The sequence below is a fragment of the Wasmannia auropunctata genome, unplaced genomic scaffold, assembly GCF_000956235.1.
Source record: "Wasmannia auropunctata unplaced genomic scaffold, wasmannia.A_1.0 LD333485.1, whole genome shotgun sequence".
In the NCBI taxonomy this organism is placed as follows: Eukaryota; Metazoa; Arthropoda; class Insecta; order Hymenoptera; family Formicidae; genus Wasmannia; species Wasmannia auropunctata.
In genome coordinates, this window is record NW_012029405.1 from 88,179 (window position 1) to 103,433 (window position 15,255).

General features: G+C 37.9%; 1 protein-coding gene across 4 annotated transcripts in view; it reads right to left on the reverse strand.

Moving 5' to 3' along the window:
* Nucleotides 1-26: 26 nt before the first annotated feature.
* LOC105459977 (homogentisate 1,2-dioxygenase) overlaps nucleotides 27-15,255 on the reverse strand; it is a 118,566-nt gene continuing 103,337 nt past the window's right edge. For 3 of the 4 annotated variants that reach the window (XM_011706381.1, XM_011706380.1, XM_011706379.1), the window contains 7 exons: nucleotides 6,887-7,022; nucleotides 6,247-6,392; nucleotides 5,832-6,018; nucleotides 5,570-5,749; nucleotides 4,876-5,099; nucleotides 4,420-4,546; nucleotides 27-1,985 (listed from right to left, as the gene is read on the reverse strand). In XM_011706381.1, the coding sequence (XP_011704683.1) occupies nucleotides 1,657-1,985; nucleotides 4,420-4,546; nucleotides 4,876-5,099; nucleotides 5,570-5,749; nucleotides 5,832-6,018; nucleotides 6,247-6,392; nucleotides 6,887-7,022 (1,329 nt within the window). In that variant the 3' untranslated portion in view covers nucleotides 27-1,656. Of the gene's footprint in view, nucleotides 1,986-4,419; nucleotides 4,547-4,875; nucleotides 5,100-5,569; nucleotides 5,750-5,831; nucleotides 6,019-6,246; nucleotides 6,393-6,886; nucleotides 7,023-7,474; nucleotides 7,600-15,255 lie in introns of those variants that run through there. The other variant, XM_011706382.1, reaches the window with a different exon arrangement.

A 15,255-nucleotide genomic window follows, 5' to 3' on the forward strand; every position in this document is an offset into this window, starting at 1 on the left:
AAAAGGAGAGAAAAGGAAAGTTATTATTTTTTATTTTATATACAATTTTATTATAGAAATACGGAATTCGTTTAAAACAATAAAATTGTCGCACGCGTTGAAATACAATGGAAAATATGATTCTTATTTATCTTCATCGGTGAAATGATTTCATAAACGTTTATACGGACGTCAGATCTCACAATCAGATAGAACGACATTTGTAATCTTATTGCTCACTATCTCGCTGTGAACACGTATTGTTCTTGTAATCATAAATGCAATGTACTGCAGCAATTCAAGTAGTATATCAGTTTTTTAATATAAATTTGATGAGTCATTCATGACAAAGTTTTATATTCTATTATTTTGGTTTTATTTTCGTATTAAATATTTCGTCGATTTAACACACACAAGGATACCGCTTTTATGATAACAGTCGCGCAGATATTTATACTCAAAGTTATGTAATAATGATTTTCATGACATTCTCAAACAGCTAACTCTTCTCATTGTCATTATAGAAGTTAATTATTTGATTATTGAATAAAATATCCTATATTTTGAATTTACTAATTTAATACAATTCATTAATTGAAAGAAATATTAGAGCTCTCAAAAGCTAAACTGATCAACTCCACTTTTATAATTTTCTTAATTTTACCAGGGCACACAGATTTTATAATTTCATAAATTTTTAGTTTTCATTTCATAGAGTTGATCATTTGACTTCTAATATCCATTTTTATCAATGTAGATTAATTTTAATTTCGATTTAATTTACTCTTTATCTTTTTCTAAACTAAAATAACCAAGATAAAGAGTAAATTAAGCCGAAATTAAAATTAATCTATAGAAATGGACATAAGAGGGGGCGGGAAGGAGAGCTCATTCGATAGTTGGCATGTTTAAAAGCATAATTAAAAATTTAACTATCGCTAATGCTATAACGTATTATAATTATTAAATTTTCGTAGTATCTACTCATCGTACAAAATAAGTAGTTTCAGTATCTTTAAATGTCAGTAATAAGCATATAATTTAATAGACTTTCGTCAATTGCATATCGTGGTAAGAGGTAAACGTGATTAAAAGTTCCTTGCACCTAGTAACATTCCTCGTATACGAACGCAATGTTGGCGAATTTATAATTAGTCCCAGCTACACGCACCAGATAACTTTGCAGTTTTGCACGATATCTTCATGAATACACCATGACAGAAACAATCGGAGAAGAAAAAGATCGCAACGTGTACTCCCAAGACAACAAAAATATTAATACTTGTTGTACACCAGTAATAATAACAATTTATAAGAAATATCTGAAAGACTTTTGAAAGATTTTTGACAACACATAGTCGTAAGAAAAACATCAAAGAAAAGGCTCTGACGTCTATTTTTGCTTTTTGTCAAAATAAATCATTAAGATAATTTTTTCTTTTCTCGATGATGACATAGAGGATAGAGCTGCTAAAATAAACTCGTCATCCAAAAATAATGGTCTTAGCGATTTTTCCGCTGCAAGATAGAGAGAGAGAGAGAGAGAGAGAGAGAGAGAGAGAGAGAGAGAGAGGGAGAAAGAGGTGCCAAAGATTTATCTTAAGAGCTGACTACAGACTGCCTTTCTTTCTCGTCATAAACGCGTTAAGATAGAGGCATCTGATTGATTGTTGTTGATTAAGCAACTTTGGCCTCCTTATCAGTGAGATTAAAATGCTTCTGTAGATCCTGCCAGCACTTGTAATACTTATCGTCCAGCTTAGTACAAATCTTATTAGCCCATTCTGTCACAGCCATACTATACGAGGTCTCAAACATAAATGCCTGCGTATCGTCAGCGATCCGTTCTGGCAGCAGCTCGCTCTTGGACGCAGCCTCAAAGCATTGTTTATCAGGACCGTGCGGAGTCATGACAGAATGTAGCGATGCACCACCGGCGGAAAAACCATCCTCCTTTGCCTCGTAACGACCCTTTATTAATCCCATAAATTCGCTCATGCAATTTCCTAAGAATCCAACAGTAGAATGTCAGGCTTGTTCAGAAATATATATAAATTGTACAGATATAAATTTATATATGTGTATAAAGGAGAAGAAAAAAGAGAATGAGATATGAATAATTGTAAAAGAAATTAGATAAGAAAAAAAATTAACAAAAATATAATACACGATACCTGCTATTAATTAGAAAAAGTGTGCTTTTTATTTTATTTCGAATTTTATTCAATGAGAAACTGATTTATACCGTCACTTTTTCTATTATTTATTGAGTCATTATCTGCATCAATAGTGCAAATTAATTCTGGGAAATATTTGCGTCTTGTTAAAAAATACAAGGAAAAATTACTAATGTGTCGATAGTTGTTTATATGAGTTCCAAGTCGCCGATAAAATTCTTTATAAATAATAGCTACGATTTGACTTTATAAATGTCAGATATTCGACAGAACTTCTCGCAAAACGAGTACCATCCGGTTTTGGCAGATGACTCGTTTAGTATCATCAGAACAACTTGTCAATGTTAATTTTCACCGTTGTCGGATATCATCGACAAGTCGCTCGACATGCGAAACGGGCACGTATGCGTCACGAGCAATTCGCGATCGCGCAACGAGACGCAGCGGCCGGAATCTGCAATGGAAATTACGCGTATTTTGCATATTATCGCTCTCCACGCGCCGCCGGCTTATTCATTAACGTGGAGAATGGTCCGCATTGAATACGCCGCTATACTGGTTATCAAATCTCGGAGAAAGCAGCGAACGGCTAACTCTTACTATAGTGTTCAAACGTGTATTCCGAGATACATGTTGCCTCGTACGTTGTTGCGCAGTGCAACATTAGCAAAACAAAATTGAATATCAATGCATTGTATATAAAGAAGACTCAGTTTTAATTAAGTTATTAGTTATTAAATAAATTAATTATTAATTAAATTGCAGTATTCAGAAAATAATAAAAATAAAATGGAATTAAATATGAAGCGAAAGAAACTGAATTAAATAATTAAATAAAAAGTATACATAATTAATAGAAAATCTATAAATAATTAAAAATCTTTACTCATATAATTAAAATTATCATTAAAGACAAATTATTTTTAGCTAAGAATTGTCATTGATTTTTATTTCATGAAATATTTGTACTGGCAGTAAAATATCTCGGGATTTTTTATCATCTTTTCGTAGTTTACTTTTTATCGATTTCACAATAATTACCGATTAGGTATGCATATTTCCTTTTATATATAAGCAGCATATACATATAAACACTTTTGATATTCATCAATGAGACAAAAATGGTAATTACTTTCTCCGCTTATTTATCATAGTTATTAAACCATCGTCAGTCTTAATATAAGATCTCCGATAATCAGTATTAATTTTACGATCGGAAAATACTATCACGCGTTTAAGTCCGTTATCTCGCGGTTACCCCGATCCATCCTATAATTTTGCGCGTAACTCCTGTAGAACGGAATGGACACTGAAGACACCGATAATGGCCGCTTCACATGGCTTTCAATTACTTAACTCGTAAGGATGCATCCCCGCTGATAGCCATCGTGCCCACGCGTCTTTCTCTTTACACGCGATGGGACTTTCTCAATAAGAGAGCGCGATAATGCAGCGAAGTACTGCAATGGCGATGAGGACAACCGCGACGTTCGAACGAAAGTGGCCCGTCCCGTCTCGTCATAATCAATCGGATCGTGATCGCAGTGACAGGATATCGGTGAAACGACCTAACGGAGAAAGAGAAACATTGTGCGATCGGTCGTCGGGAAAAATTTCGAGTTTTCTCCGAGCCAACTCGGTTGCACAATTTTCAGGAGCGCTCTTCTGGAACGAAGACGCCGCTGCCGCCGAGTCGGGTTCGACGTCGAGCACTCGCGCTCGAACTCTTGCCGCGCGTAATCGACCCCATGAGACCGGAGACAAGAGGAAAAAAAGCCGCAGAATCCGCAATTTCTCGGCGACCGTACCTAGTGAACGCGTCACGGATCGGCAGTTTGATCAAAATAACTACCGAGTGGTTATACGAAGCAAATCAAAGATCGAAAGGACGTCTGAAAGAGGTTTAAAAGATATCTCAAGTATCCCTTCAATCACAAGACGTCCTTTAACTACAATTTAATAAGTAATCCTTAACTGAATTCCTACATTTTTAATATATTTTTATATATCGATAAAATGATATTTATCAAGTTTGCTTTTTTGGAATTGTAAATTTAAATAAACTATAATGAAAATTGTGGAGCATTTATAGTTATATCAATAATGTTTCACAATAATCTTGTTAAACATAATTGTTAAACATACACTTTGATTTCCCTTACACGTTAAATCGTGTTAAGAAAAGTTTATACCGATCAGTTTCATCTTTGCCTCGGCGCGTATACGAACGCAGAAGATATATACTTTCTAAGAATATACTTACGGTGATAATAAGGGGGCCGGAAAGTGTGTTCTTGCACGGACCATCGGGGTGGAAAGATCACGAAATCGGCTGCGGCGGTTCCAGGCTTGTTAGTAGGGCACGTTAGCACAGTGAAGATGGAAGGATCCTGCGGAATTAATTGAGCTACTTAACATTCCGAGATCATAATCGAATTCGAAAAATCCGATGAATATGCAGAAGAATTGGGAAAAAAAACTTTATTTAGCATAAACATTTATTACGATAAAATCTAAAATATATACTGAAAAGGATTAAGGAAGAAATGCAACTCATTGTTAAAGATAATATTCAATCGTCTGCGATTTCTGTTCTCTCGCATATAAAATAATTTTTATTTTATGTGTGAAATTTATGCAATTTGTAGAAATTTCTTTTTAAATTCATCTCAATCTCAATGCGCCGTTAGGAAATCTGCGTATGACGATGTTTACTCACGCAGTGATCGAAGGAGACGGAATTGATGACCATGAATCTATTGAGATCGTATTTGTAAGGTACGTAATTGCCATGCCACGCGACCACGTCAAAGGGGCTACGGCCTTGATTGGCCACGAATAGCTTCCCCTGATATTTACATACGATCTCGTAATCGATCTCGCGATCCTCGTACCAAGCCACTGGCGTCTGAAAATCTCTCGGATTCGCCAGGCCATTCGCTCCTATACATTAGCCCAGTTCATTAATACGCTCATTAAAGAAACATTAATTTATTGAATCTTCCCAATGGAAGAAATTTAGTTGTTCAGCAACAGCATAGTCACAAATTATGTTATTTTTCGATAAGCTTTGTCTCGAAGATGAAATGTTTTCCGCATGGAAAGAACAATTTTGCTGAATCCAGATCTGAAAATAATTTTTTTCAATAATCAAAATAATTTTGTGCGAAAGTCAAAATGATTGCTAGAATATCAAAACATGTTTTATAGCAATACTTATCAGTTTTAACATTCCAACAAATTATTTTGATGATTCAACAAAAAATTATTTTCAGATCTGTTTTCAGCAAAATTTTTAGACCTTTCAACAAAATCGTTCTTTCCGTGCGCGAATTCGAATTAATTTTCTCAAGTTTCAACAGAAGACGTGCTAGACAACTTTAATTAATTCCTCGAATCGACGATCGATTTACCTATCGGACCCAATTCTGGCAGCTGGAAGTGATTGTCGAAGACCTCGAGAATGTAACCCCTGGACGGACCGAAGACGGTCACGGAGAATCGCATTCCCTGCTGAATGACACATATCTCGTTCGGTTCGCATCGCATCTTGCCGAACTCGGTGGTGATCTGCAGAGCGCCCAACTGTGGCACTGCAATCGGACTCGAAATTTGAGGTACATTCTTTCTTTCCTCGGGAAAAAGTCAGCGTTACTTTCTCCTACTACCACCTACCGATAAGAAAATCGCCATCGGCGTTGTAGAAAGCCCTGTCCTTCATGGACGCGTTGCACAAGTACACGTGCACCGCAACGCCCTGGCGCATCTTGGGATCACCGGCACCGCACAGAGTGTGAAGACCCTCGATAAAATCGACTTCGGGATCTCGTCGAGTCGGAACGTCAAAAGTCTTCCATCTTAGCTAAATCGTGAACAATTAGCACTTCACAGAAATAATCTTCCCAGTAGTTTACATAAATCGTAGATTAAAGCATTCAGTGCAAAAGAGATCTGTTTTATTTCTTTTTATAAATTTAAAAATATCAAGAAAGAGAAATTTCATAAAAATTTAAAAACTAAAAAGCTATAATTATGTTAATTGCCTAGTTAGATCGTTAGTGCTCTTGAATTCCAAATTACGGAAATTTACCTGATTGGGATTGGGATGAGTCTCGTTCCAATCATTTCTGAGATAAGATTCGGCACCATTGCCTCGAGTGAAGGGTTCGAACGGAGTGTGAACGACGGAGGGTTTTATCCGATAGAGCCACGATCTTTTATTTTGATTACGCGGAACTAAAAAGTGGAAATAATGACGCTTCTGAGTGATAACATTTTTATTAAATTAAAAACAAATAAAAAATCATGGAATTAGTGATTCATCGCGATAATAAGAAATCCGAATCATATGACATTTCTTACGTATAAAATTCGTGGGATCTTAAGACTTTTCGTTTTATCAAAATCTGATAAGAGACAAATTAAAGACTCGAGACAGAAATCTAATCGGCACTTGCGCTAAAAATAAATTTATCTCTTCTGAGACAAAATAAAATTTTTCTTTTATTTCACATTACATGTATTAATTTATATCCTAATTGACGGATTTTTGCTTTTTTTGAAACAAATTATATTTTTTAAAATTCTAAATTTAGACTGATCGAATTTTCGTTTAATGTATAAATATGGATACCATGTAAGAATCAGGTAATCAAAATACCAAGTATTCTTTAAGACAGATTACTATCAAAAATGTTGAAAGGATTGAGCAAGACGATGATTTTACTCACCGGTGAATGCTGTGCCCGACAATTGTTCGGCGTAAAGACCGTATGGACACTTCTGCGGATTGTTCTGCCCAATAGGCAGTGCTCCTGGACAGCGCTCATCCTCGCTGGAGAACTCACAACCAAATCCCGTGAGATACTAAAAGATACTTCTTGATAGAACAAGCACGCCATCTTTTTCCCGTTAAATTAACACACTCTCGCAATATCAAGTTTCTTTAGATTTCAGCGATTTCTATACCATTTTTCTATATCAAAATGTTCTTTCTTGATTATTTTACACGCTTAAAACGAGAAATACTATGTTAAATTCTAAACAAAATTACATTTAAAAAATTTAGGCTACTCGCAAAACACCATTTAAAAATTTAGTTCAGGACCGGTTGTTCCACCTTCAGATAAACTATGTGTTAATTTATCAAATAAATTTATCACATAGTTTATTCAAAGATGAAATAACTGGTTCTTAGATAATTTTCCAGCTATTATTTCCACGATAAACGACAGCCTTTCTTTACATACAACAAACTTAGCATACTACAAACAAGAAATTTTCATGAAAAAAGTCAATGTCAGAAACGATTTTGCTACCTTAAGCTCGTCCTTCATAACGTCAGTGATTCTTTTGTCCGGGACAGAGCGTTTTCTTTTCCTAGAGCGGAATACAGAGATTTCCGCGCCACTCCCTCGTTTTATACGAACGTGGTCGTCCTTAGGTGACGCAATGACGATAAGAGATCGGTATTATACAAAAACATGTTTACTCACTCCTGGACCAATCGAGCGCGACTATCCAGGTAGGCACGGCCATGTTAATAGGCACGGCTGGCTCTGATAACCAGTCGAAGAGCCAGAAATACCACATTACACTATGGAATTTATCGTCGGGCCTCTCGCGGCCCAGACGAGCCCCTCGCAACGGCACGAAACTCATCGTACGATATTAACGAGCTGTGTGAACCGTATTCAAATCAGTCTCCAACACCGTCAGATATTTTCCGTGAGAGCGTCCGATGAATTTCGTTATTGCGGTATTCTATCAGTAAAGTTCTTTAAATTACTTTTATACAATTCTATTTAATATTTTTCGTCGAGACATTTTTCTTTACCGTTATATGCTCTTTAATGTACTTTTATTTTGTATTTAAATTATAATAAAATTAGACTTATAAATGAAATAATTGACACCTGAGATAACGCTTCTAATAATTTTAAAACGTTAAAAGCGATTAATGAATTTCTTGTGTAAATTTTCCTTCAGATTCCTTCGCGATAAGTTTACATCTGCATACTGATTAGATGCAAACTGATTCGATTTCCATCGTGTTTACTGTTGAAACTCTCGTATCTTTAAGAAAGGCTTACAAGCAGACAAGGCATGTATTAACAGCATGTGTCACACTCTAGATAGATGTTTTGTTGGTTACTTAACGTCATTAAAAATTTACGAGCTCGACTTGTTTGTTACATTCAATGTCGTACCAAAGTATAATACAATATGTAAATACAACATATATTCGTGTTTTATGACATTTATATAATCTAACTAATCGTTTTATGAAATCATCATGTTATTCTTTCTCAATAATTGCATTATACAAATAAATTAGCTGGAGCCATAATCTTTACAAATTTAAATTAATCAATCTGATGCTGCAAATCTTTTTCTCTGCAATATCATACATTTATTATACATAATGACGTAATAAAATATTACTATTGTATGTGCAGGATTTAAAAAACAGGAAATAATAAGAATGTTAAGATACTGAGAAACATATACATATTTATTCTTAATTATGTAAGTAAATAACAGTGATAGCAATATCACCGATCTCTTCATTTTATTGTAACATAAAATGAAGAAATCGATGCGTAATCTTAATTTACGGATTTGTAAAGATTACAATCACAGTAATTTTCATATTTTCATTCTGAATGGCAATGCTGTAATTTAACAGGAATTCGTTTCGCTTTACGTCGAAATTGAATGTTTTGCAGCATCCGAAACGAGTCTACAGCATCGCGCGCATTCACGATGTGCACACGCTCGTCAAAGGATTCCATATATACTTATCTAATCGTTTTCACCTTGATGGCTACTTATCGGTTATCGCGGAAAGTTTATTGACCGCGAGAAAGTTTTGCGTTACGCCGAACGCGTACGCCTCCTCGCACCTTTGGTGTAATTATACGCGGGTTTTCATCAATCATGATTGCAACGAAGACGTCCGTTGCGCCGCGATCCAGATGAAGCAGCGGAAAAGAGAGCAATTTTATTGTAATTTCAGATCGTTAACTGCCGTTATAGGCAATCCGGCAATACTCTTTCTTGTAACTATTTGACAGTATATAATAACCTTATAGTATTATTATAAATTGTTATAAATAAGATTTATATCTTATATGAGATACAACTTATTTTAAGTTTTGTAGTATAAAACAAATTTAATTTAGGCCCACCCGATGGTCACAATAGTCTAGAATGTCTATATAATTGTCCGTTATATACTACACGTAGAATTATATTTGCGTCATTTGACGATATTCATATTGGAGCTCCAGACTCAAGCTCGCTCGCGCAAAGCGCGATTGGAATGCAGAAAACAACACTTGCCATAAACAAGGCATTTGTCATAATTGCGCTCCATATTCTCGAACTTTCACCATGCGGAGAATCAGTCATTTACTGATGGCACGTAATAACAAGTCGATCGCGTTCGCTTAGGAAAGCCTTCAGTTTTTTTTGCCCTGTGAACAGAATCGAATTATCGAAATATATGTTTTTACGTGTCAATCTCGATGTTATCATTATGAACGAGCAAATGGAAATCCACGCTATAATTAAAATGTACGTTAAGATTAAGATCACGCGTTGTTTTCGCGACACGTATGATTGCAGAAAAAAAGAAGAATCTAATTCCAGTTTTTCCTGACAAGTGCAAACGACTTTTGGCTCGCGGTTGCATTGCAAATATAAATCGACGAAGGCGACGGAGCATGACACAATCTAAGAGCATGGCGGAGCAAATAGAACAATTTATAAAAGTACAATACCACGGGGCAGTAGGACAATTCCTTCGTCGCAACGTTCTATTTTCTCCCACGAGACAATAGATAAACGTTAATAAAAAGGAAATTTTCACATATCTTGCTGACAAATCTCACGTTGTGTTTATTTGCTATTTATGTTACCGTATTACATGATATTAATCCGTAATACTTATATAATGCTTAGACATTTCAAGTTTATTGCTAATTTGCGGTGCAATAAATGTTCATTCATACATTTATATGTATGCATTTGTACACGTCAGTTTAACCACCAGGTGTTACTTACAAAAATATTTTACAAAAACGAGTTCCAATACACGTCGGAAATTACGGAAAATTCTACTGCGCTCCGTGCACACATATTGCGCAATACCGATCTGACTGGTTCTCGAATTGACAAAAATCGAGGTGACAGTCTAAGGCTTATTCAATAAGAGACAGGCTACGTGTAGGTGAGTGATGAATTCTCGACATGAACGCTCGTCAACGTCAACTGGGGACCGCTCGGACTAGTTTTATTCCAGTCGCAAGGATTACAAGAAATACAAAATTGTGGAAAGACTAATGTATGCCAAACCTAATTTCACAGGCGATTTAACAACGAACTCAAAAGATCTTAGATTAATTTATTTCACATTCGCTAATTCCAACAAACCAGTAATCGTGACATTTTATCGGATTCCAGTTATATTAAAAATGCGAAATCTAACAATCTCTACAGCGAGAGGAATAGTGAAAGAGCTTTGTTAGTAATAATATCACGATTAGAAACGTTATAATTCGCTCGGTGAGTAAATCTTTATAAGTTAAACGAACAAATAACACAATCCTGAATTATATATTCTCTGTTATATAAATTTACATTTTGTGTAAATGATAAAAAGTAATGACTTTGGGCTTTCTTTGCTATGCTCGGACTGCTAATATTGCTCGATTAATTGATTACGAGAGGAGAAAATACTGAAATAATCCGCGTCATTAAAATGAAATGAAGAAAGGAAAAAGATTGAAAGAGACTTTCTTCGCATGAGCTTTCTTCACGCTTGCTACTTAAAATCGCTTAATCCTGCGATGAATCGTTCGGAAATATTCGCAGGAAGTTGCGCGGTAATTTTTTCGAATTATAAGCCTCTATTCATAAACGCTTATGAATAGAACCCGCGATCACGGAACTCGCGATCAGATTCGCGGTAGCACCTGAAAGAAGAAACGCAGTCCAGCACAAGCAGGGAATAATTCTTTACAGTTAGGTGTAGTGGGATCAAGCGAGGACGAGGCAAGAAATCCTTCTCTCGGTGGGAGATGATAAAGTCACTTCGAAGGAGAAGGAAAGAGCGGTGCCACCTCGCGGCGGCGACGACTTCTCTCTTCCATCTCCCTGTTCGAGAGAGGAGACTTCCTTTTGCATCTCGGGAGAGAGAACTAACGGGGAATGCACAGATGCACACCTGAAGAAAAAGAACTCGATCCCGTGCACGCTTTCTAGGTCGCGCTTACTTTTCAAGAAGGCGCGCGTCGTCTTCTCGTCGAACTAATAAAAAGCAAGCGAAGATGAATATCAATTTTTATGCCGGGCAATAGCTACGCTATTGTTTCGATAAAGATGCCATTTGTTTGCAATTAAGATTTATTTAAAACAAGTAGAAGTAAAAAGATCATTTGACAGAGCAAGTTTATCCGTTAATTCTCATTCAATATCTAGAAATAATAAGAGAGAAACGCACACTGTTACTGTGTTCTCCCAAAATTTTCGCAAATCTATATTTTAACAATAAAAAAATTTACAAGAAAAAATAAAATGAAAAGAACTAAAAAATTTTACAGAGAAGAAAAAGTATCTCAAGCATCATTTAATATCCAAATATAAAAATCTCTAATAAAATAAGAACCTTCTGCAAGGACCATTTAACGTCGATCCCTCCAAAGATCGAAAGGTAAATCGGAACGTAGCGGGAAAAGCCGTAGGATTCAACGTAGTCGGGAGTAGGACAACCGCGAGGAAAGGCAAAAGGACGAGCGATCCGAGAGAGGTTCTTCTCCGGTGGACAGCCGCGGAGTCGTATCCCTACCTCGAACGTCGGGCGAGAGCAGGTGGGCTCTCGACGATCTGCTCGAGAGCGGCGAGAGAGTCCCGGTCTGCCGCCTCCTGCGCTCGCACCGGTGGCACGCACCGGCCTCCGAGAGAGAGACTCGCGCGAGTTCGTTGGCCGACCGTCACCCGCGCGCCCGTTTTCCCGATCGCTCTCGCGTTGCTGTTCTCCATCTGGGCGCGGACACCCGATTCTGGAAGCCGGATCGGAAAAGAGCACCCGAACACGGCGCGGGTGTGCGGTTTCGACTCGCCTCGTTCATGTCCCCTCCCGTTGACCGACCGGAGAACCCCCGCTCGCGGGCTTCCATCGCGGGGTTCCAGTCGAGAAATCGACCCGCGTCACCCAGCCTGCCGGCAGGTGCTAACTCGCGCGTGACTCCGGTGTTAGCTCGGAGTCATAGTCGCGCGCCCGCTCGCACTGACCGGACGTGTTCGCCGAGCTGGTAAAAATCAGTGGAAAACAGCGTGATTTGTAAAAAAAAAAACCTCGAGGAATTCTTCTGCTTTAAAATTTGAGGCTGAAAATACCCTGCAAGATTATACCACAGGAGATTTTTATCCAAAAACAGGCATTTTTTTCGTGGACCAGTCTCGACGTTTGAATCCGTAGGAGATCCCGTTTTCTAGAGTGCGGAGATAATCAGAAGTGACCGTAAACACCCGGGAAAGTTTTGGATTTAAGGAATCCCTTGAAGGAATCAGTTGATATTTTGACATTTGTGATACTTCTGAAAAATTCTGGATATTTATCTAAAACGTTATGGGGGATAAGAAATAGCCATACACGTTTGGAAAAATTAGACGCCTGGGCGGACCAGTTTCAAGATCTGAATGCATTAAATCGTTCATTGAAAGAGCTAAGAAAGGTCGGAAGCTACCAGAAGGTTGAAGATTTCTGACGACAAATTTTGAAGAATCTGCGACTCCCGTGGAGCGCCGAGGAAGATCAGCCGTTCGACTGTCGCGGAGCGGAAGTACCGTTGTCTCCGGTCGTTCTGGGGACTCGCGGATGAACGGCCTTGACGGCGCGAGCCTCGGCGAGTCTCGGTCTGGTCCGAACTAGGACAGCTGAAGCTGCGTGTTTCCGATAGATGGACGGGAGAATCGAGCGAAATTCTCGTCTTCTTCTGGAACGGAGAGGACGACTTCCTTGAACGGCAAGAGCGGACGACCTGCGGAGGGCTTTTGGTTTTACGGCATTACGCGGCAACGGCGAAATCCGGTTTTGCATGGGTGTATATGTAAGTGAACCGTAATCCATAAGTACCGTAATGTCGCGGGTACTACACTCCCGCGTACCCGAGAGGCGAGCGTTTAGCGCGGTTGAGCTCTTCGATACATGACTTCGAGATAACGCATTCATATTTAAATTTCCGTTTTACGTCAGTAGTTAAAAAAATATTATACTGTATTATACAAAGACAATTTCGCATAAACTAATGTTTCTGTTCATTTTTTTTTCACAATAAATACATATCGTTGGAAATACGATTGAGAAATACCATAAAACAACAATAATTCGAAGTTCAAAACTTGAAGGTCGTACTCCACGTCGCTAACGTCGAATCGCCTCTTGACGATGACTTGAAAGTTAGTAAAATCGGCTGGCTGTAACGGAGAACCGCGCGCGGTTTCTATCGTACGATCCGGTTTTGCGTGCAAATCTAATAGCTGCTACTTTTCACTCGTAATGAGCGGCGCGAACGTTCATGCGTGTAATGGGAAAATCTACACTTAAAGTACGTGCGTATTTCCGCGTCGAAAAAGATCCAGGTAAAAAGATTGTAAAATTGATAGCCGAAATATGTTTATTGCCTGTACGACTGGCCGATTCTTCACGGATATTAATTTGATCCAGTATCGTTGACACACTTATTCTCTCGTAAATTCGAGCGCAACATATGGCAGATATCCCCGGTTTTGTTGGAATAAACGACGCAACGTGTGCGTTTAATTTAACTCAAAGTGTCACACTCGAACAATTATAGATTTAACGCGAAACGTGTCGCGATCAAAGTATACGGGATGTAAAACGGACGTCACGCGTTTTCTAATTCGCGTTTTCTTCGAATTCAACAATCGTTAAATATGAAATCAATTTTTGGGAAAGCCCTTTCGGCTGTTCTTAAATCTTCTTACATTCGTTAATATTGTATAAATCTTCTTCACAACGTGGACTTCGTTCGCGGTTTCGCTCGGTCGATTGGCACTGGTATCATTCATCAGTCGTGAATGAAACGGAGTCGCGGCGGTATCGCGAATCGCATTTTGCAGCGTGGCGAAACGCGCAAGTCGACCTTGCGCGGGTCAGTTCCACGCATGAGACTCGGATCCTCTCCTCCACGTGTCACCTTGAACGTCGACCGCTCGCGAATGCGCTCGCTGAAGATAAGAGAGACTAAGATGCAGTTCGTGGCCGATAACGAGACAAGGTTAAAGCGAGGTTTTTAATGGAGCGTTATTTTCAACAATGAGAATATCGCGACGTCAAGCACAAAATAAAAATATCGCGGCTCAAAAAATACGACACAAAAGATTGATTTCTTACATGAATAATTCCAGGAATCCGTTAATTGCAAGTCTAAACTCGTGCACTTTCTTATTTTATGAATTTTCACTCCTCTTATTATATTTGTCTGACTTTTAATTTTCTTCTTCACTTCTTAGGAGAAAGTGACGATTGATTAATTAATATACTTTATTAAATTTTATTTTTATATTTTGAAAAGAAGTGCTTTTTATATACTCTTACGTTTCGTCGGAATCTGCAGTTTCCTTTTTGACAGTTTATCTGCGGAATTTGATAGTAAGAATAATAAAAATTAATATCATGACATTAAATCTATTTTCAAGTGAAATTAGAAGAAGGAAGTTTTTGTCGACTTTCTCGAGACCGATACATTTGACTTGATGCGTGTCTAAGTCTAAAATCACCGATCCGACAATAAAAATGTAACGGCTATAAATCCGCGGCTTTCTAATGTTTGCTCACACGAATTCGCCTACTTCGATTTACGGTAAAAATGTGGGATAGCGGGAGGAAGCTGGTTCAGCTCGGAAACGAGATGCGCCAAACGTTACTCGTAATTACGGTGGGCAATGAACCGGCTATTAAAACAGTACGTCAGCGGCGATTTGATTAACGCCGAGAGGAGGCGGTAGAAGGACTCGCGTGATTGCACATCAATGCGAGGAGTTCATTGTCATAATTATCCGATACTTCGTT